Source organism: Anneissia japonica, unplaced genomic scaffold (genome assembly GCF_011630105.1).
Source record: "Anneissia japonica isolate Jap-2015-1 unplaced genomic scaffold, ASM1163010v1 scaffold673_len1821605_cov196, whole genome shotgun sequence".
Lineage (NCBI taxonomy): Eukaryota > Metazoa > Echinodermata > Crinoidea > Comatulida > Comatulidae > Anneissia > Anneissia japonica.
The window spans coordinates 1,347,749-1,369,760 of NW_022717449.1; the positions used below are offsets into that span (position 1 = coordinate 1,347,749).

General features: G+C 31.6%; 1 protein-coding gene across 9 annotated transcripts in view; it reads left to right on the forward strand.

Annotated features, from left to right (window-relative positions):
* The window catches only part of LOC117110306 (ras GTPase-activating-like protein IQGAP1), an 87,725-nt gene that overhangs the window by 45,486 nt on the left and 20,227 nt on the right, over positions 1-22,012 (forward strand). For 6 of the 9 annotated variants that reach the window (XM_033252956.1, XM_033252959.1, XM_033252960.1 and 3 more), the window contains exons 8-26: positions 1,776-1,867; positions 3,541-3,562; positions 4,068-4,246; positions 5,150-5,176; positions 7,506-7,596; positions 8,743-8,906; positions 10,378-10,447; positions 11,300-11,463; positions 11,870-11,906; positions 12,054-12,223; positions 13,887-13,968; positions 14,334-14,497; positions 14,795-14,888; positions 15,133-15,306; positions 15,934-16,082; positions 17,392-17,562; positions 19,291-19,374; positions 19,985-20,056; positions 21,623-21,692. In XM_033252956.1, the coding sequence (XP_033108847.1) occupies positions 1,776-1,867; positions 3,541-3,562; positions 4,068-4,246; positions 5,150-5,176; positions 7,506-7,596; positions 8,743-8,906; positions 10,378-10,447; positions 11,300-11,463; positions 11,870-11,906; positions 12,054-12,223; positions 13,887-13,968; positions 14,334-14,497; positions 14,795-14,888; positions 15,133-15,306; positions 15,934-16,082; positions 17,392-17,562; positions 19,291-19,374; positions 19,985-20,056; positions 21,623-21,692 (2,076 nt within the window). The remainder of the gene's footprint in view (positions 1-1,775; positions 1,868-3,540; positions 3,563-4,067; positions 4,247-5,149; positions 5,177-7,505; positions 7,597-8,742; positions 8,907-10,377; positions 10,448-11,299; positions 11,464-11,869; positions 11,907-12,053; positions 12,224-13,886; positions 13,969-14,333; positions 14,498-14,794; positions 14,889-15,132; positions 15,307-15,933; positions 16,083-17,391; positions 17,563-19,290; positions 19,375-19,984; positions 20,057-21,622; positions 21,693-22,012) is intronic. The other 3 variants (XM_033252962.1, XM_033252964.1, XM_033252963.1) reach the window with 2 other exon arrangements.

The following is a 22,012-nucleotide window of genomic DNA, read 5'->3' on the forward strand; positions in this document are numbered from 1 at the left end:
AAACCATAATTCACCACTATAGACACTTTTGACAAAAATGAAAAATCACAACTTTGTTACACAATTAGAAGTGTTCTAATATAGACAATGGGCCGTGTCTCATATTATTTGTTATATTTTTATTATTCATTATTTTCACTTGACTCGCATAAATAATTTTGTTCGAAGAACATTAATATGCAGTTGTACTTCGCAGCACTTCACTTGCAATTTGCAATTTCTAGTATATAATATTTATTGGGAATCGATTTAGAATCAGTTGTACTCGCTCATTTCTGAGTGGTGTATCCAAAAATACAAACAAAAATCGAAATCAAATACAGTAATTTGATTAGAATAATATGAGAGAGAACTTAATGTACAACAAACAACAAAGAGGGAAAACTGTTCTTGAATGTTTAATAAGGTAACCATAATGGGTCCTTAAACACAACTAAGGATCCCTTGTAATTTTCTTATTAAGCTTATTTAGGCATGATGTTTAGTACTTAACATAAAACTTAATAAAATTGGCAAGGTTTGTGGGGTGAGTCTGTAGAATAATTAATTAAAATGTTTGCAACATACCAATTATTGTATCTTAAGGAGAGGAGTTCTGATTTAATATATAATAATATTAAGTAAACCACAAACAATAATATTTTGTATCTCACTTGGAATGGAATTCCAGGTTTTGGTGCATCTAGTATCTAGGGTTTTTTAGGAAAATGACATGCCATTATTGGAGGAGCTTAAGTACTTGAATGTGAGGATGTCCTTGTATATTACTATTAATCTAAGTTAAACGTTTTCACTGCTACACTGGTATTAAAATATTTTATATAATTGATTCCAAAATATTGTTTATTTGATTTTCTGTTCCACTTCATATCACAATCTTTGACATCTATCTGTCTGATCCTGACATTTATTGTACATTGATTTGTTTAGTATCTAGTACAATGCATACCAGATAAAAAGAATACAACAGATGGTACTTGTCCATTATTATAATTATACAGCCACTACCACAAATCTAAATATGCATGTATTGAATATAGCAAATGATATAGTTTTTTCAAGCCTATATTTTTAGACAACCTTGGCATTTATAGGGCTGTACCTAGGACAGGCCCCTAGCCTTTGAAACAAAGCACCTTAAACAATACTAAATAATATTAATATCTTGGATGAGAATGTTTTTACAATAATAATAATTGCTTTTCTAGATATGTTTATAACAACCAAAACAAGTGAACATTTTAAATATATAAAGTTGAGGGCCTCTTTCAGTTAGCTTTGCTGTAAGAACCTCTTTTTGAAATATTGCTGAAGAAATAACCATTGCATTCTATGTTTTATTTAATACAATTTTATATTTATTTTATTTAAAAAGCGCAACAGATGGTGCTAGTCATTTTAACCACACAAGCCACAATCACAAATTATTTAGCAAATCATACAGTTGTTTATTTAAGCCTATGTAGAAAACCACTGGCATTTTTGGAGATCGAACCCAGGACTCTGATATTAGAAGCAAAGCACCTTAACCACTAATTATACTTACAGTTTTAAAGAAACGTTGAGAGAGACTGCTTAAGTTGTACATTTTTCACATGTTTATAAAATCCAAATCATTCAATTAAACATACTATTTATTGATTATCTATTTTCATATATTTATTTTATGTAGAAAATTAAAATATTTAATATATATGATGTATATAATATATTTATATAGTTTTAACATTATGTTTCCACTACAAATTATTTAAATAATTTATTATTTCTTGAAGAGGAGGAAATTAGCATCATGCAGATGGAATTGGAAAAGTATGGGATTCAAATGCCATCATTTGGAAAAATTGGTGGAATTCTTGCAGAAAATGTAAGTTGTATATTAATCTAAATATTAACAAAATAATAATTCTTGTGGAATTTAATGGTTGAAATAACAATAAGAATTAGTTCTGTATTAACATTTTGCTTCCCACTGCTTTAACGCAAAATGTAAAGTTATCCGTGAGGATAGTGATTACACTGCTCATTTATTTTAATGAAATCCACCAGGAATTATAATCACCTTTGTCTTAGGAATGAATTTAAATATACGTTTGAACTTGGAACACATAATAAGTATGGAATTTTTTAAAGTTTGAATTTTGAAATCTAATATTTATAGATATTCTTATGGTTGCCTGAATATTTATTTATCATTTAATTTAAATTTAATTTATTTTATTTAACATTAATTGAATTTTGGTGGGTTTTTTTCTATGATTCATCAACATCATATAATAATATAATTGTGTAAAATTTAATGTGATTAATTAGCTTCATTTTATGATATATTTTAAACCAGTAGAGACAAACATTGTATATTAATAAATCATAAATTAAAATCTTCATTACAATGTCCATGATGATGATGAACATTATTTTTTTATCTTTTTTTGTGGGGATGAATACAGTATTATTATTATTATTATTATTATTATTATTATTATTATTATTATTATTATTATTATTATTATTATTAATGCTATTATTATTGTTATTATTATTATTATTGTTATTATTATAATTAATATTATTATTATTATTATTATTTTTATTATTATCATATTTGCCATCTTCAACTTCTCTATAATCATTGTTGTCATTGGAATTCATTTATCATTATCATCTTTAACATCATCTTCCACATCATTATCATCATCTTCATTACTATTTGAACATCATCATCAATTTCAACATCAATATCTGTATAGTCATCATCATTTTCAATGTTTTTATCTTTATCATTATTGCTGTATCTTGTATGATATGCTATTTAAATGACATTGAGAAGTCATAAGATGTAGTGTAATTTCAAAATATTGATTAAAAATATGATTTAAAATGTGGAAAATATTGATTACATAATTTGAAATTTGGATGACAAGAAAGTTTGTTATCAAATATTTTGAAATGTGCATTAAAATGGCCTTTGATACTGTAGCTTTTCTTTAGTTATGATGTTATTGCTTCATAGTTGTCGTATTAGTAAGTCTAAAATTTTAAATCACTTTAGGAACAAGAGGTATGATATGTATTTAGTAAAATGATCAGCTATATTTTTCAAGTATTCAAGTATTTTCATTCATAAAATTCGCAGTAAAAAAACTGAATGACATTGATGTTAACATTATAAAATACACTCCATTCCAACGAACAATCAAAGAGCCAGAAAAAATCACAATAAAAAACACACAAAATTTAAAAATACAGAATTGCATTGAAGTTTACATTATAAGATACAATAAAATTCCAACAACAATCAAACAGCCAGAAAAAAACACAATAAAAAGGCACACAATATTTTTAAAATACAGAATTCCATCGAAGTTTACATGGAGTGGAATTGGATTCGTCAGCCGACGGTCATACGATGGTCGTACAATGCAGTAATTGCTCAGCTTTAGATACAGAAATTAGTTTTTATGGATTTACAATAACTGACTTACAAATAAATACCAAAAATATGGATTAAATGTTTGTATTTGATTATTTTTTTTTTAGATGTCAGTGGATGAGGCAGCATGTGAGTATAGGGCAGAAATTTGTTTATATTGAATATAGATGATTCCACTTTTTAGAACAATTTTTTGGGGAAGCCTGAGAAAATAGATTATAAACCCTTTGCATGTGCAATTCGCCTACTTTCTTTAGCTAGAAAACTCTTTTTTGCTACACTAGTCATCTGTAAAATGTAATAATTAAACTTATAATGAAGCTGTTTACTTCTAAGACCATGATCAGAGATCCTAGGCACCCACTTGGTTCAAACCCCTATGTTGGATTTGTTAAGAACCCCTTGGAGCCACTACTGGTGAAGAGTAAGCCTGTAAAGTAAACAATGACAAGCCTACACAACACCAAGACAGGATTGATGGAAATTTCAAATATCTTCCATGTGGAAACATCTGCCCCTTGAGATTCATAATCTAAAACCACTTCCACCACCACTACTACTAAAGCTGGTAATACTACAGTACTTCCACTACTAGTAAGCTACTACTAACACTGTTTTAATTGTTTAAATTCAGTACATGCTGCCGTGATTGCAATCAACGAAGCCGTGGAGCATGAAAATGCTGAGGAGACGTTGGCAGCGCTACAGAACCCAAATGCGCTACTCCTCAACGTGGACCCGAAAGACAAGCAGGAATACCAAAATGAATTGTTCATAGCAAAGGAAGAAAAAAAAGAAAATGCTCTGAACAAGGTGAGATGCAATTTTTTAACATAATTATTACTAATTAGTGCATTCATAATACAATTCCACATAGACATTATCAGTAATATTATACTCATCAAAATTTGAGTTAAGTGTGTGTGTTTCATAGGTGTTAGATCTAATCGGCTGTTCCAAGGTAAAAACAACAACTGCACAAAAATATAACAGCAGTTACATTGTTTAGCCATAGGACAGCCGTAATAGACAGGGTGAGAATAAGTAAACTTATAAATATCAATTGTTAGAAGTCACATCATGTACAGAGAGCAGCTTAGCTCAGTCGCCTAATCTGGTGGTAGCCACTGTGTGTGCGCTGAACTGTGGAGATCTCTAGGTCCCCGGTTCAATTCCCATCGCTGCCTCTCCTTGTGTTTCAGCTAGAGGGCTGAAATATAAGTTACAATAGCGCACCGTCTTTCGGATGAGACGTTTAAGCCGTTGGTCCCGTGTGCATTTATGGCCCATGTGCACGTTAAAGAAGATAGTACGCTCTTCGGAAAAGAGTAGGGAATTGTCTCCCGGTGTACTGCCCAATCACCACCAGAAGGACCCCACTGGAAATTAGTCTTCTTCTAGACTTTCGTGGGCTATCCTTGGTGTTTACGCTGAATAAATCCAATCCAATCCAACAGAACAGCCATCTATGCGTTTTGTGCGTTGTATACAAATAATTATCAGTCTGTTCATTATCCTAATGAACAGTTTTTCCCAGTTTAAAGAATAAAGAAATAAAATACCTCAGCATCATCATCATCATAAGTATAATCATCATCAGCTTCATCAGTATTTAGACTAGTAACATCAATTTTTAATGAGCCTTATGAAACTTCCTGTCAAAGAATATTTCCAACATCTTTGTAAACATTTATTAATGATAATTATTTCCCAAAGGGTTCTAAACCGAAGGCTCAAGATCAAGTAAGTTTGGTGATGGATTATAACAGTCATAATGATTATAATAATATAGAGTTGTATATACAACTCATCAATGAAATGCTTAAAGTGCTTGAGATCAATGGAAAATATCATAGGGTGTAAAAACATGTTTGTTTACAAACATATTGATCACTAAACTGTAGTAAAAATGGATCTTGTGATTTAACACTATAACTGACTATCAATTCACTTTTCATTAATAATCCTACCTTTTTTATTTACATTTTTTTTCAATATTTATGAGAGCAACCCTAAAAAAAATTAATTGAACCCCAACTCGTAGCTTCCTAAGTAGCCTCCCTCACGTATACATCTGATTTCTCATTCACTTAAAATGTTTATGCTAGAAAGATTTGGTAAACCTGTTATTGATTTTGAATTTGAATACCACTGAATGTTCCATTTGTTGATACCAAATTAATGGATGAGGACTGAAAACTATAGGCCCAGTGTACATAACTGCTTTTCTGTACATAAAAGAACATCCAAGAAAACTGGGGGGGTTACCTGGGTGTAATGGTTCTTCCAGCCCCTCTTGTGGATGTAAGAGTCAGTGATCTGAAATACAGACATGAAATAACCCTTAAGACTGAGGAAAGTTGTTGAATGAGATCATCTATGTCAATGCAGTAGAGCCCAATTATTGTCTTCATTCGTGATGAGTTTTTATTTAATAAGACATGAGGAACGTTTTCTTTTATATATTGGTGAATGGACATCAAATAGTAATATATTAATATAGTTATATATTGAGACACCAGTTTCTTTACTCCCCTAATATTAAGTCACCTGACTATCATATTTACTGTACTAAAAGTCATCTGACTAAATTTCATTGTCATAAGAAATCACATGACTAATATGAGAAGTTATCTATTATTTTTGCACAAATATCAAGTCAATAGCTTTTCTACACTTACTAAAATTGTCTATTAAATATTTGGATGTTTTCATGGTAATAACAATTGATTTAGAATGAATCGTAGTAACTAATAACACTTGGTGGTACTGTATATATACCTTCATGTATTGTGATTTCACATTAAGATGGTTTCTTCAAATAGAATTAGTAATGGATAGAATTTGGAGGTGTTCAGGAATTTATCACATAGTAAGATAAGATAAGATAAGATACACTTTATTGCTCCAAGTCGGAAATTTTGTTCTCGCATTAAAATACAGTAAAACAATTAAAACAATGATCAAATATAATGAACTATAAAAATGGCTTAAAATATAACATAGAAATAAATGGTCATACATAAATTACCAATATACAACATCCATTGTAAATACTTGCGGTGAAAAAGTATATGGTTTTATTAATATTATATAATTAATTCATATATATGTTCTATATAAGTTCCCTATCATTAGCATTTTTTTATGAAGGATAACTAAAAACGTCTAAAATGTTGTCACCTGTGATTTACCCATATTTGGATGCAATGTATCTTTATTATGACTTGCCATGCCAAAACCAACATCAGTGTCAAAAACATGAAAATTGACTTTTTAAAATAATCATATTCTCCACATTATAAGCCTAAAAATGATGGGTCATTTTGGAATCTATTTACTATTACCAAAGTTGTGAGTAAAAGTATTACAGCTTCTCTGTACTAAAGTATACAATACTGTCACATTCTTATGCTAAATACTCAGTTTAACAGTCAGTGACAGTATGGCAAGCCTCATATGTGGGTGTGTTATGACATCAGCATGCCAGTTATGGTTTAATCACACAAATTTGTTACATGGAACTTGGTAGCAATTACAGAGCTTGAACCACCAGAGTACTAGAGAGCTAACAAAAGGACATGAAAATGAGAATGTCTGTATGTTCTAAAATTCTTGCCCCACTCATGCAAGAGCGCCACCATGCAATGATTTGTGAGATAAATTTAACATATGATGGGATTATTTTGCATATTCAAATAATTTTATCACACATTTTTGTTCCATTAAACAATAAAGCCAAAAGTTTAAGAAATGAAATATTCAAATACTCGCATTAGTAGTATTAGAAGTACAGTAGAACCCCTCTTTTGAGACACCCCTATTAAGGGGACACGTTTTTGGCCACAAGGAATATCTTTTAACACTATGGCCAACCCCTATTCAGAGATATCCCTGTTAAGGGGACACTTTTGGTCCTAAAGGTGTCTCCTTATAGCGGTTCTACTGTATATGGCCGTTGATGTTACCAAGATTTTTAGGACTAAAGAATATGGCATTCATCTTTTTTTATCAAGGTTTCCTCAAAGACATATTTCTAATAACTTTTCCTGTATCTGTTTCTCCCACTTAGTCTATCCGTGAAGGGGAAGTTATGGAAAGTGATGTCTACGATACTCTGCTTACTCAAGCTGAAATCCAAGGAAACATCAACAAAGTTAATAGTAAGAGTCTTGCATTTTTCGCAATCGTACTTATAACGTAAATATTGTTATATTCTAAAGTACATGCCTGGCTTTATAGATAAGAGAATTTTGTTTATTTTGTTATGAGATTCTAATAATGAGTGGGATTATTTCTAGATTTGGTCCAGTGAATTAGAGGCTATTCAATATAATGACATAACTAACATTTTCATCTCTTTAATGATCAGCTTAAAATGTCTGAATTCCAATTATTAAACTGGATTTTATATCATTTCAATCCTATGTCTTAGCCCCTGGTCATGAGAATATAGGGTCATAAAAATCAGACTGATTTGGGAATATTTACGTTCATATAAATTTAGTGGGTTTACAAACTTAGAAGTAAAATGTAATGGGTTGTGAAAAGAATATTACTTTGTATTCAGGATACATCCCAGATTCAGGATACATTGAGAATAATACTGAATAAAATAAAATTTTGGAAATCAAACAAAAAAGGCACAGATTTAGGATGGATAAAATCCCAAGGGCCTAGATTCAGTTCTATTATAGCATACAGTAGCACAAGCAAATACTCCCAATTCTTGTAAAGCACTTGATTTATAGTGGCCAAAATTTGATCAAATATTAACATAAAAGTAATACAGGAAGCGATTGGCATTGTGGCTTATACTTCCATCCTTGAGATTGGAGGTTTGAAACCCACGCTATACTAGTCCAGGCCCACCCACTATTGCAGACAAGCCACTTTATCAAAATTGTTTTTCCACACTCAGATTGTAAGTGTGTACCTTAAAGGCTTGAGTGCCAGTGCAACGATTTATTTCATATACTCTGCCAGAGAGCCAGAGGATCTATGTTCCAAGGCCATCATTTCTATGATTGGGGTAGCGAGGCATTTTGAGGATTAGGAGTGTAGGATACTATATAAAAGTCAACATATATTATATCAATTGTTGTTAAAATAAATAATCAAATTTAAGTCAATAATTAAAAGATAATTTAAATAATTAAAAAAAATAATATAAATGATAAATAATGAAAATAATAGGTCGATTTATAAGGCGCAAATAACCAAGGTCCCCAAGCGCCATGCCCAGGTAAACAAAAGGTAAAGTGAAGAGTGTAATGGTAAATATTCAATGTGTACCTGTTTGTTTATAGTTACCCTGGAGGTTGCTTGTCTTAATAATGCTCTGAACAGTGGGAACCCAGATGAAGTATTGCGAGCACTTAGCAGTGACATCCTCAAGTTTAATAACATTGACCCAGATAACATAAAATGGTACATACAAGAACTACAAGCTGCCAAGGAAGCTAAAGGACAGGTGAGAACAACTGGCAGCCAAAAAACTAGTGTAGTTACACTTACAGGTCTCCTTCCAATTAAAGATCACTATTGGGACCTGGGTTCCCATGGTCGTTAGCAGCTTTGGTCTCTATTTATAATATAAAAGACATTTGTTAATATGGGACCACAGAAAAGTTGTCTAATTGGAGATAGTCTATAATTCGGGGGGGGGGGGGGCTTTAATTAGAGGGAGGGGGGGGGGGGGGTCTTTAATTAGAGGGTCACCTATAATATAATAATTTTAAAGTAATTATTGTTGAATGGAGTGGATTGCAGCTTGTTGTGTAATCAGATCCCTTAAGTTACAACCAGGTACAACAACCATGGCAGAGTTTCGTCATTGTTCACAAAACATAATTGTAGCCTCAAAAAACTCTAATAGGAAGTACATATTATTTGTGCATGCTTTTGATACAGTCACACATGGTCTGCCGCCCACAGTAGAATTTGAAAATAACAGTTTTTATAATTATTGAGCATTTTTTTAAAGTTAAGTTGGAATGGTAAATTTATATAAAGTTACAAAATGTTTCTAATATAATCAACATTTTTATTTTTGAATATAATATTAATATTAATAAAAACCTTCAAATATGTCTACTTTTAAGGCAATAGTGTGTGTGCGCTTACTGTATGCCTATGCCATAATTCCAGGATATGTCTACAATTGTGTGTGTCTGTGCTTTATTAATATAAATGTCTATATACCTTAAAAACATAGTGTGTTCAAGATAACTTTATTTGTCATATAATAATATGAAAATTGTGTTTTTCACTACAGATTTGATAAACAAAAAACCAGAGAGATATTGCACAGATTAAAATCACCTAATAACCTAATTTAAAATAATTAAAGCTCACATAGTTTTTAACAAATCACTCGTTTAGTTTGTGTACCATTGTGGGTCTATATGTCCTAATTGTTTTAAAATTCACAAATAACTCGATACTTGAACTTTTGCAATGAGGATGTGACTATTTTACTGTTTTGATGCTTGTTGTGTCTTAGCAATATGGGTCACATGCTACTATTTCCCAATACTGTATCATTTATAGTCTGTATTTATATCATGCTCATTTAGATAGTAAGCCACTCCCTGTAGGACAGCATGCAAAAAACCTAAACACTGTGGAAAGTGATTTGTTTCTTGTTGAACACTGTTTGTGCCCAAGAACACATTTGTCATCTAATTTTCTTCTAGTTTCGTGGTCATTTATTTGCATTGTCATCTGATTCTATGATTGTCTTCTTGGAGAATTCTGAATTTAAATTTAATCCTGAGATATATTTCTTTGGAAAGATTTAAGTTATAACAGTGAAGAGCTTTTGTTTTTTCATAAGGAAGTCTGTCCATTTCATAATTCCCTGTGCTGGTATTTGGACTTGTTTGTCTTTGGAATATATATTAATCATGGGAATTATTTTTACCATTTGTACATTTTTGCAGAACCTAGATAAAGATGATATCCAGGCCTCAATTAATGCTGCTAACAAGAAGTCAAAGGATCACAAGAATTGTAAGTTAACAATTATTTTTTAAACGTTTGCGTAAGGCGAGACTTTCTTTATACCTTGCTTCACGAACCTATATTTTTTAAATGGCGTCAAAGGAAGTTGGATAAAAAATAAAAATAATATTTTGGTTTTTCATTTAGCAAAGAGTTTTGCCAAAAACATCCAGACGGAGGAGAAAATAAAAATAAAATTTTATTGGTGAATGTAAACAGTGTAGTAATTAGATGGTTAAATGCTTTAAATTTTTATAATTAGGAAGAAATATACATACAGTATCTTAAGGCAGTAGTGGCAGTGGCGTATCTAGGGAGGGCGCACGACCCCCAAAAATTACTCGCGCCCCCCCCCCTCAAAATCACGGGCAAGTAGTTTAAAATCACCATATTTTGCGAATTAGCGCCCCTCAACTGATCATCGATCCCCCACTTCACCTTTGTAGCCCCCCCTCCCAATTCAAGACTTTTAGATATGCCACTGAGTAGCGGGCTTATAAAGATAAAGAAAAACATTAATTTTTTTCTGAAATTTTCAGTTTTTTGTGGCGGCTTGTGTGCTAATTGGCCAAAAATTTAATTTTATTTTTATTCAACATCATCATTGGAGGGCGGTGGGTTTGCTAAATAAGGTATAAAAAAATTCTCACCTAATTGCTTTTAAAAAAAAAAAAGTTTTTACATTCCAAAATCTGTAAGATACTTTAAACTAATAAATGTAATTGTGTATATGCAAAATACTAAAGACTGTAAATTATATTAATTTTTGTTGTTACTTGATGTCATGCGTATTGTCATTAAAGGGAATTTCTGATTTATCCTTGGACAATAACAGTATTCTAGTAACGATTTCCTTTCCAGTTGTCAAAGCAATTGCAGACATAAATTTGGCCATCGGCGGTCAGGATTCTGCTGAGACTCTAAAAGCGCTAAAACGTCCAGAAGCAAAATTACCTAAAGTGTACGACAGTGGAGAAAAACTTTACCAAAGTGAACTGAAAGAAATCAGAGATACCAATGAAGGGGTAAGCTCAAAAGTCTACGTTTGCAGATATATATATATATATATTTTTATTTTTTATATTCTGTCTCTTATACACATCTAGATGTGTATAAGAGACAGATTCTTCTCCAGTAGAATTACATTTTGTCTAACCTGGTTGGAATTAATAAATCTTTAGGATCACGCATAACACATTTTGACAGTAATTATGTGTTGTAGTTCACATTTACAGAGAAATTAAATGGTGTTTATTAGAGTATACATATCTATTTAAAAAAAAAACAAAAAACAACTCCCTCAATATAAAGCACCCTCAAAAGCCCTTGCCAGCAATAAAAACCCTGAGGCGGTTAATTGAATAAATAAGGTAATCCACAAATAAACATAAATGGAATATGATCTGTAAATTTCCTTCATTTTATTTGCAGGACTTAACCCATGGTCAGTTAACAGTTGCTGTTCAAGGTTAGTGATTAAATATTAAAATTCATAAGTGAATGTATTGTAGATATATAAAAATATGTATGTATGTGTAATACATTTAAATATCATGGATGAATACTTTTGATAACAGCTGCTTTAATATGATTGAATGTTCAATTTTTTTGTTAGTTTTATCTGCTGTTGCTTTGATCAACGATGCCCTGAACACCGGCAGCTCGGAGGAGACAGTCAATGCCCTTTTAAACCCAGATGCTGCACTCGATGAAGTGGAGGCTGACTTGACCTACGCAGAACGTTATCACACTACAATGACAAACGTCAAACATACCAAAGCCGAGGTTGGTAATGTGTCAGTATATTTATATATTCACCTTTATTTCATTCATCATGGTAAAAGAACAACCAAAAAAAAAATTTAAAAATGAGAGTTTGTAAAACAAGGTGTCTTAAAATATGTTTATAACAGTATTATGATTTTTAAAATACATAAATATAGTGATACAATAATAAATCATGAATCAGTAGCAAATATATATCAATGTATTATAAAAATATCATTTACTACATAATACACAAAACACCTACTCAAATACAAACACAGACACATAATACATATAATCAATATAAATAAATAAATCAGCCTATAAGTTTAAACTTGTAAATAACTTAAATGTCTTGTCTTATTTTAACGTTTTGATTTTTGTGATCGGTTTCTTGTTTTTCCAAACACAATAAGTAAATAACATGTTAAATATTTAAACTTAAAAAACATCCAAATATACATGCACAAAAAATTAAACTCAATTTACTAATTGTTATCATCCTTAACAGTTTTAACCCTGTTTAGTTTTGTTTTTTCTATAGAATTTTAATAAATTATTTATTTTTGTTTGACCAATGAAATAAATATTGAATTTTCTTTTTTAAGTTTATTAGCTCACCATAATGCAAGACTTTTTTATACCTTGTTTTACCGCCTGCAAATGATAATTTTCGAATAAATATAAAATTTTATTTTGGCCAATTGGCGCACCCTTCATGATGATAAAATGGAAATTTAAAAACAGTTTTTCTATATTTTTATTACACCGCTGCCACGTTGAAATCTCCAAAAATATGATATGTATACTTCTTTCTAATTATATAAATTTAAAGCATTTAACCAACACATTACTACACTGTTATACACATATTCACCAATAGAATTTTATATTGATTTTCTCCTTTGTGTGGATGTTTTTGGCAAAATATTTACTCCATAAGAAAACAATTTTTTCCCCGCCTTCCTCTGACAGTCTTAAAAAAATAAGTTCGAGAAACAAGTTATAAAGTCTTGCCTAACAGTATCTGTGTCGTATTAACTTTGTTTTTATGAATCATGTGGCAGTGCACATGAATAACATATGGACATCATATGATAACAAATTGAAACATTGATTGGCATTGTTGACCCAATAACCAATAAAATAGACTTTAATAAGGATGACTGTGGAAGTTACAAATAACTTTCTAAAAGTGCATTATCTGAGTATTGTAATAGAGTGTTGTGAGAGTGATTCACACAGTTATTTTCATTTCACTCTCATAGTGACGTCAGAATAAGGCAATTTGTGGTTTTAACCTAGCATTTGCGTATCCAGTGGTATCCAAGGTCAGTCGACATAAACCTATGTTGTGTGTATTGGTGTTTTTGTCGATTGATCTCGTTATGAGCATTAGCAGTTCTAACTATGAATTGACTTACTGGTCTTAAGCCCACTAGTCATCTCTCTATGTAAACATCCTGAGGTTACTCTCCTCTGATTGGCTATGATGCAGCACATAGCCTCATGTATAACCATCAGTTAATAATTTGCTATGTATACAATAGTGATATTAGAACACCACTATATATTGTGATGATGTCATCTAAATAAAATATTTTACTATTTAAAGGGGTATTTACCATACCACTGTGGTGTACCACTTTGGTTAACATTTGCATATTTGCTTTCTATGCAGGATGGAATTGATTTCCTAACACAAGAAGAAGTTCAACAGTGTATTGAGATTGTTAATCAGACAGTACATGAAGAACAAGAAAGTATGTGTTCACATTAATTATATCTTTGATTATGTTGATCTAATATTTCTTGACCGGAAAATAAAACATAATGTAATTCTTTAGTAGTGTGTTAAGTGTAAAAAATATAAAGATTTTCAGGATAGGTTTAAAAAATGGTTTCTTGTTTTGATTTGTTTATGCCACAGTATATTAGTAAAAAAATACCAAAAAAAAGCAAAAAGCGCTCTGATCTTTATGAAATGACGTAATGTACTGTATGTATATAAGTAACATTCTTTACATTGCACACAAATTGATATAAAAACTATTGGCCCTTATTCTAATCTGGCACTTACATGGTTACAGTGTAAATTTGTTTAAACAACTTCATATTTTTTCTCCAGGGATCCTTGCAATCACTGCCATTAATGAAGCTATTGATGAGGGTGATGCTGAGATGACCCTTGGAGCTCTTCAGATGCCATATGCCAAGCTGAATGATGTACAACCACATGAGGCTGTGCTCTATCAGAAGCAACTGCAGGCCGAGAAAGAGAAAAAATCTTGGGTGAGTAAACCTGTATCAAAAGTGGAGTTGCAAGGCTGATTGCAATATTACTTCCAGCTATTTTTTCAGACTTGGTGGATCCAGGAATTTGAAATAGAGGGTGCCCAGGGAAATACTTTCACAGATGGAAGATGTAGGCCTAAAATTTATGATTATTGCATCTGGCTGAAATTTGAATAGAGTTTTCCTTTTTTTCCCCCCCTTTTTTAAAATAATTTGGATGGGGTGCAGCCAAAGGCTTTTCTTCATCATAGTTTTCTTTCATCGTTTACTAGGATATTTTTCTTATTTTCACAGAATTCCGATGATGAATCAGACCCAATGCTGTGGTTGGATGAGATCCAGAATGCTATTGATGGTGCCAACAAAACAGCAGCAGACATGAATAAATGTAAGGCTCTGTCCATGCTATCAAATTTTCTTTGACAAAAAGCTGTTGTATGCCCATATATAGTCATGATGTGCCTATATATGGGCATTATGTGATGTCATCATGACCATATTTAGGCATGTCACATAAAATCTGATAGTCTACACAGGGCTAAAGACAGCTCTATCAGATTGTTAACACAAGACCTTCAACACTAGCTTGTGCCACTGCCTAACATAAAATTTATGTGCTCTTTCATATCCAGTGGCATCTGGAGTAGCAGCCATCAATGCTGTTCTGTCGTCAGAAGCTGCATCCGAAGATGACCTTATGAAAGCCATCGGAAATCCTGGTGTCGGATTTCACTCCATCACACCAGAATGTGCTGGTGAATATCTGAAGGAACTTGTGGCGGCAAAGAAAGCCAAAGAGTTGGAAGGTACATGTTATTGAGTGAAAGTTTTTTTTTTTGATTACTTACTGGGGTAAAGGGGAAGATTTCACAGTACCTATAATTGTTATAATAAATATCATCAACATCATTATTGTCAACATTTACTAACATAATCTTCGTCATATTATTACATCTCTGTCGTCATCATCATCATCATCATCATCATCTATTTTCTGCCTACTAGCAGGTTCATAGCAGTTGATTTCTCCAATTTTCTTTATCATATGATTTACGTTTCATGATGGTACAGCTTTCATTTGTTTCTGTGAGGTCATGCAACAACAATACTCTTTTTCTTCCTCGAGGCCATTTGTTCTTCCTTCAATAATATCTCTCAAAAGACCATCTCCTCTAAGTACAGCATATGTCCGAATCCTTTTCTTCTTTCTGTCTTTTATCATAACTAATAATGTTCTTTCCTCCTTTACTCTCTCTAATACTTATCTTTATTATCATCATCATTATCATTGTCATAATACATCATCATCTTCATCATCATCATCATCATCATTCATTTGGATCAGTATCATTACTATCCTCCTCTGTTATGGCCTCGATTCATATATAACTTAATAACTAAATTTTATAACCTTCCATTTTGTCACATTGCAGGAGAAGGGGATGCAAATGGAGACTGGGTCTGTCTTAAAACTAAAGATGGCCTTGACTACTACTACAATATAAACACAAATGAATCAAACTGGGAGCTTCCAGAGGGCGCTGTACTCAACAGTCACCAGCTATCGAAGGAGGAGATACAGGTTTGAGTATATACCACACACAGCATTTTTGATTGCTTTATACATTTTATTATTAATCCTAGTGTTTCCTGTTGGGTTATACTACTATAAGTTTAACTTTCTTGACTCCATTAATGATTTTGTTTTACTAAAATATTTTTCCTACAAATTACATTCAGGTTTTAACACCATTTCTTCAGATATTTTCTGAAAATTAAAAGATATATTCGGTCACCTAAATCAAATATAAACTTGAAAATTTAAAGATAAATTTAAGAGCTTAATTTATATATTTCAATAAGCCATTAACTTTCAACAGAAATTCACAACAAATTTTCTTCACCAATTAACAGACATTTATATATTAATATATATAGCATTCCATATAGTCTTTGCATATAGCTAAAAACTTCTGGTAGCAAATTTAAAGATATAATACTTCTGTAAATCATTGAAAATTATTTTTTTATCTGTCACTTAATTTAAGTTGTTAACTTGAGCAATCCAATTTTTTTGGGTGGTATATTTTAAGATCTGTCCAGACTATAAATTTTATTTGACAAACACATATGACATGCCTAAGTATGGTCATGACAACACCATATCATGGCCATATATATGCATATCATGTCTAAATATGGGCATATAACCATTATTTGTCAAATGGAGTTTGATAATCTGAACCAAGATTAAAACAATAATTAATTTTTAATTGGATGCCTTTCCCCATAACATGTTGATTGTTGTGTTTTTTGACTGTAAAATCTTTATAAATTAGTAGTGTATAAGGACATAATTTCAACTATATATTTATCGTGAACGTTTCACTACATAATATATATATATTCTTATTATACTTATATAATATTACATCATACATGCTAAATGTCGGACATTCTTTATCAGTGGTAGTATAAAGACTTCTTTTCATAATAAATCCAGTGCTAAGCATTTACAAGTAGTCTGTGACAAATATATGGTATTTGCCAATTATATAGGCAAATCTAATGTATGTGTCATATTGAACTTGTAAATATAAACAGAGCAATTCAATATTGAAATTCAGTTTCTTAGACGTTTTTCTGTTCTTAATACACAAAAGTAAATATTTTCTACAGGTCACTCAATAAAGAATTATTGAGAACTTGGTTGGTATAATGGGACATACATACAAATATTTTCAATTACACAATATTATATGTCTGCATTTATTATACCATACACTTTTAAACTTATTTGTTATATTACTCCACTACTTACGGTTTGTTGTGTGGTTACCTTAACTGCATGTTTGTTATCTACCGTTCTTTATCTTTACCATGTTACGTAGGGTGTTCTTAGCAAAGTTACCTCCAACTACGACAGGCAGTTACTCTTCAAGTCTAACGAGGATAAAATCATTACCTTACAAGCGCATACGCGTGGAATGATTGCCCGCAAATCATTTCACGATCGCATGGATTTTATCCGACGTCAACTTCCGGCTATCATCAGAATTCAGGTTCAGAAAGCGTCTTTGTTTCTCTTGAATTTTTTACCCATAATTTTTTTCCCAGTTTCCTTCACTTCTCCCTTTTTTGTGTTTCTTTTTTTTATTTCCATGTAAGCTTCATTTCACATCTGATCTTCTATATAATTTTTTTGTTTAACAACTCCCATTTGTAATCCATATGAAATCATTATCTGTCCCTAGCACCTGCATTTCATTTACATATTACCATGTGTAGTCCATATGTAATCCATATTGAGTCATGTACCATCCTAGCATCTGCATTTCATTTCCATACTAACTTACCTGCTTTAGATATGCTCCATATGTTATGGTAATGTAAATTGGTAGTTTTGGTTAAAATGCTTGCTATAATGAAGCTCTGGGTTGGAATCCTGGAACTCCAGGATTTATCCTTATGGCTAAAAAAGCTCCTCTTTCAAAACCTTGCTTGTAGATGATAATGGCATTTTTTTTTTTTTTTTTATTTGAGCTTTTCATTGTTGGCATTTTTTTTTTTTTTTTTTATTTGAGCTTTTCATTGTATCTGAAATATTTTTTTCTGGTTTTTTTTTTTGCCATTTCTTCATCCTTTATTTTTTCCATAGCTTATTCCATCGCTTTTCTAGATCAATCTTCAAGTTCTTTATATTCTTCCATCCTTCCTTCCATTCCTTCTATAGTCATCATATTCTTTTTCTCCATTTCATTTTTCCTTAATCTGTTTTCATGTTTGAGCATTAAACAAACATCATTCTTCCATATACCATTTTTTCTATGTGTTTTATTCTTTATTTTATCTTTTCCCCTAATATTGATTTTATTGAATCCACAATTTTATTGATTTTCCGTTGCATATATTTTTCCCATTCTTGTTTTGAGCCAACCCTTTTAGTCAGCATTGCTTATTATTTTAGAGAATTTCGGCAAACATTCTAAAATTTTATGAATGTAGATATAAAGATCAAATACACATGACCTTTTATCGCTTTTCCCTGAAAATTCCCTTTTTATAGTTGTTTAGATATAATAAGATGCTATTTGGTATGTAGTGGTGATGATTTTTTTAAAGGAAAACTTATAGCATGATCTAAATGCTTGCTTTATGTTTCATTATATTCAGCATTTTATGCATATATTTCTAATTCTAATTGGTTCATATATACTGCTTATTTGGTTATATATTGCAAATTTTGTTTTAGAGCTTTATCTGCTTTATATTTTTAACCTAATTGGTTTATAATTAAGTTAATTAACAATCTAAGCTAACAAATATACCATTATTATTAACATTATCTTATATGTATATATATCTATATCAATTGAATTGACTTAAATATTACTAGGACAAATAATCATATGTATTCAAAAGTTATGATATTAAGATGTGCTGGTAGTGGTTCTTGACTCCAGAAGACAGTACCAAGATCATAAAGCATTGAAGTCTTGAGTTTAGCAAACATGTCTTCTTTGGGTCTTGGTTTATAATCCCCGGATCTTTCATATCTTTTAGTAGCCCACCTTGGTCACAACAACAAAAATGGAGTTTTTTTTGGTATTGTAGTTAAACATTTTTTTCCCCCTATTTTTGTTTTTCTATTTTTGCAATAGCGGCTTGCAGATGCGCTTTGATTAATTTAATTTCAATATTTTTTGTTTGCATTTTATTAATATGTACAAAAAAATTGATACATATTTTGCTTTTATTTCTAGATTTTAATGTGATATTTTCATTGACAGAGTTGGCTAAAAGGTATTACTCAAAAGAAAATCTACAGAGATAGACTTGAGTACCTGAATTCACAAGAAGATGCTACAGTAAAGGTTGGTACCAGTTTCTTGTACAAATTCAGTTTTCCTATAGTCAGTTGTGTTCTTCGACAGTTGTATTCACAGCCCCAAACATGCAAGCTAGGATACCTACTTTGTAGTACCTCCATAATTTGATTTGCTGAGCTATATAACAGCTTGTTTGGCTTGTTAAATGTTACTATAGTCCCCATTCAGCCTTTCGTATATAACACTGAACTCTTTGATTTGAGTCAATTAATTAATTTGTATAGCACCTTTTTGCTTGTTTCAGTCACATACTGAGAACTTTTTATTCCTTGGTCACTGAATTCAGAAGCAATATTTCACAATGTCTAAACCTCCTTTCTTTCATCCTATCTGGTACCTATCCATACATCTCGGTAAGGAGAGAAAAGCAAGTCTGAAGACAAAAGCAATCATAATGTGTCACACACCCTTTTGATTCCACAAAAGCTGAGGGTTGATATATTTCTCATATGTAATGTACTATTATTTGTGTTAATTAATTTTAATATGTGAAGTATGATAGCGACTACAGTATATACACACTATGAGCTATACTGATATATTAATTTACACTATTGCTGTTTATGTTACAACATTTACACACCTTTTTCAACAGTTACAATCATATGCTAGAATGTTGGCTGCAAAAAACAAGTACAGGAAACGAAAGCAATATTTCAAAGATCATGTAAGTCCAAAGTCTGATTTTGTCAGTTATGTAGTTAGTTAATTCCATAATAAAAAAGCAAAATCATTATGGTGAAAACACATACCTTCCAAGTGATTCAAGATTTTTTAGTTCAAGGCCTAGATTTTGTCTCGTGTCTAACAACTCCCATCTTGAGCCTCATTAATTAGACAACACCCTGTCATAAAATGTCAGATTTTTAGTTTATTAGACACAACAGCTGTTTCATTAGATATTTCTGATTAATTTAGATTTTTGTCAGACATGAAAAGAAATATTTTTGATCACATATACCTGAATGAATGGCCCTATGGTAGTACCTAAACTGAATAAGTACATGATATACTCGCTATTATACAGCCTACACCTTACGTTCAGACATACAGTACCTCTCTATTAAATCTTAAAACAACATGTGACTGTGAGCATAGTCATAAAATGTGACCTTCAATATTTAAGGTTTTACTATAATAACAAATTTCTACATGGTCATGTCTTGTCTAAGAATCATATGTTCATTTGGAATACTCCATAGAGTACTACAGTGTTACGTCACGATACCATGTGATACTACTCTGTTGCTATCGTTGCAAAATGCGTTCAACCAAACGCCATTTTTGCCACTAACAAACCATTGATCCCAATTTCCAACGTAATTATTAAGATGTATCTTACTTTTTCTTTGTAAACTTTAATTGATAACTAATATAATGCGAGCTTTTGTGTTTTTAGTACATTTTGATGATAAAATATTAGATTATAAAATGCCTATTCCAGAAAGCCTATGCAGTCATTCATGCGTAATGACCGGTAACCTACGTCTGTTGACAACAGAGAGCGCCACCTGGCGTCGTGACGACACGACTGTGGTACTCTATGGCTATGTTCTCACATGGCAGCTAACGGTTAGCAGGATCCGAATCCTGCTAACCGTTAGCTGCCGTGCGTCCATGCGAGAAAATCCTGATCCGGATACCAACAATATGATCGAATCACTGACCAATAAGAAACTGGAAATTGTAAATGCGTACATGTGATTGGTTGATGATATAAACGCCCTCAACTTGCTAACCAATAGCGCTTGCTAACCGTTAGCGTATCCGGATAGCGCTAACGGTTAGCGCTAACCGATCGGGCGTTCTCACGCAGGTGCTAACAGTTAGCTCCCAATCCGGATACTAGGGCTCTCGTGAGAACCAGGCTTATATGAGGCTTGCCATTCTGAAACCAACGTTCTGTCACTAAAAATTAAACTGAGTAATCAGCATATAATAAGAATGTGTCAGTATTGTATACTTTAGTACAGAGTTTGGCAGGGTGAAGCCCCAGAAGGTAGTATCATAATTTAATGAAATATGTGGCTACCAAAACTATCTCATGAATTATGTAGAGGCATATATCTTGTGGATAATACATGTCCTGAGTGTATGGAGGGGAGGGGATAAGTATTTGTGTGAGAATGAAGCCACAGTACCTATCTATTCCTATTGAATATATAACAGCATATTACATGTGTATTCAGTACCTTGGTGTTGATAAGAATGCATTTTTCCTTTACATTCTCAGGTTAAAGAAGTTGTACAGATTCAGGCATTCTATCGTGCAAATCAAGCCAGAAATGATTACCACATTCTAAGTAAGTCAATTTATTTGTGTTTATGAACTGAAATCATAAAGAAATTATGGTTTTACGCAATTATAACACATGATCCAAGTGGTATTATATATTATATATGTATCTTTATAAGAGTGCTTAATAGTTATTTAAATTATTATTACTGTATTATTATTATTATTATTATTATATGCATAGATCCTAGACATTTGATTGGTTAAGAGTGTGTTATGTAATGCTATTTTTACAATTGCATCACAAATGAACTATTTGTATAATATCCACTCTATGCATCCTTTTTACTGATAATTTCCTGTTAAATTTGTAGTGTTTGTACTTCT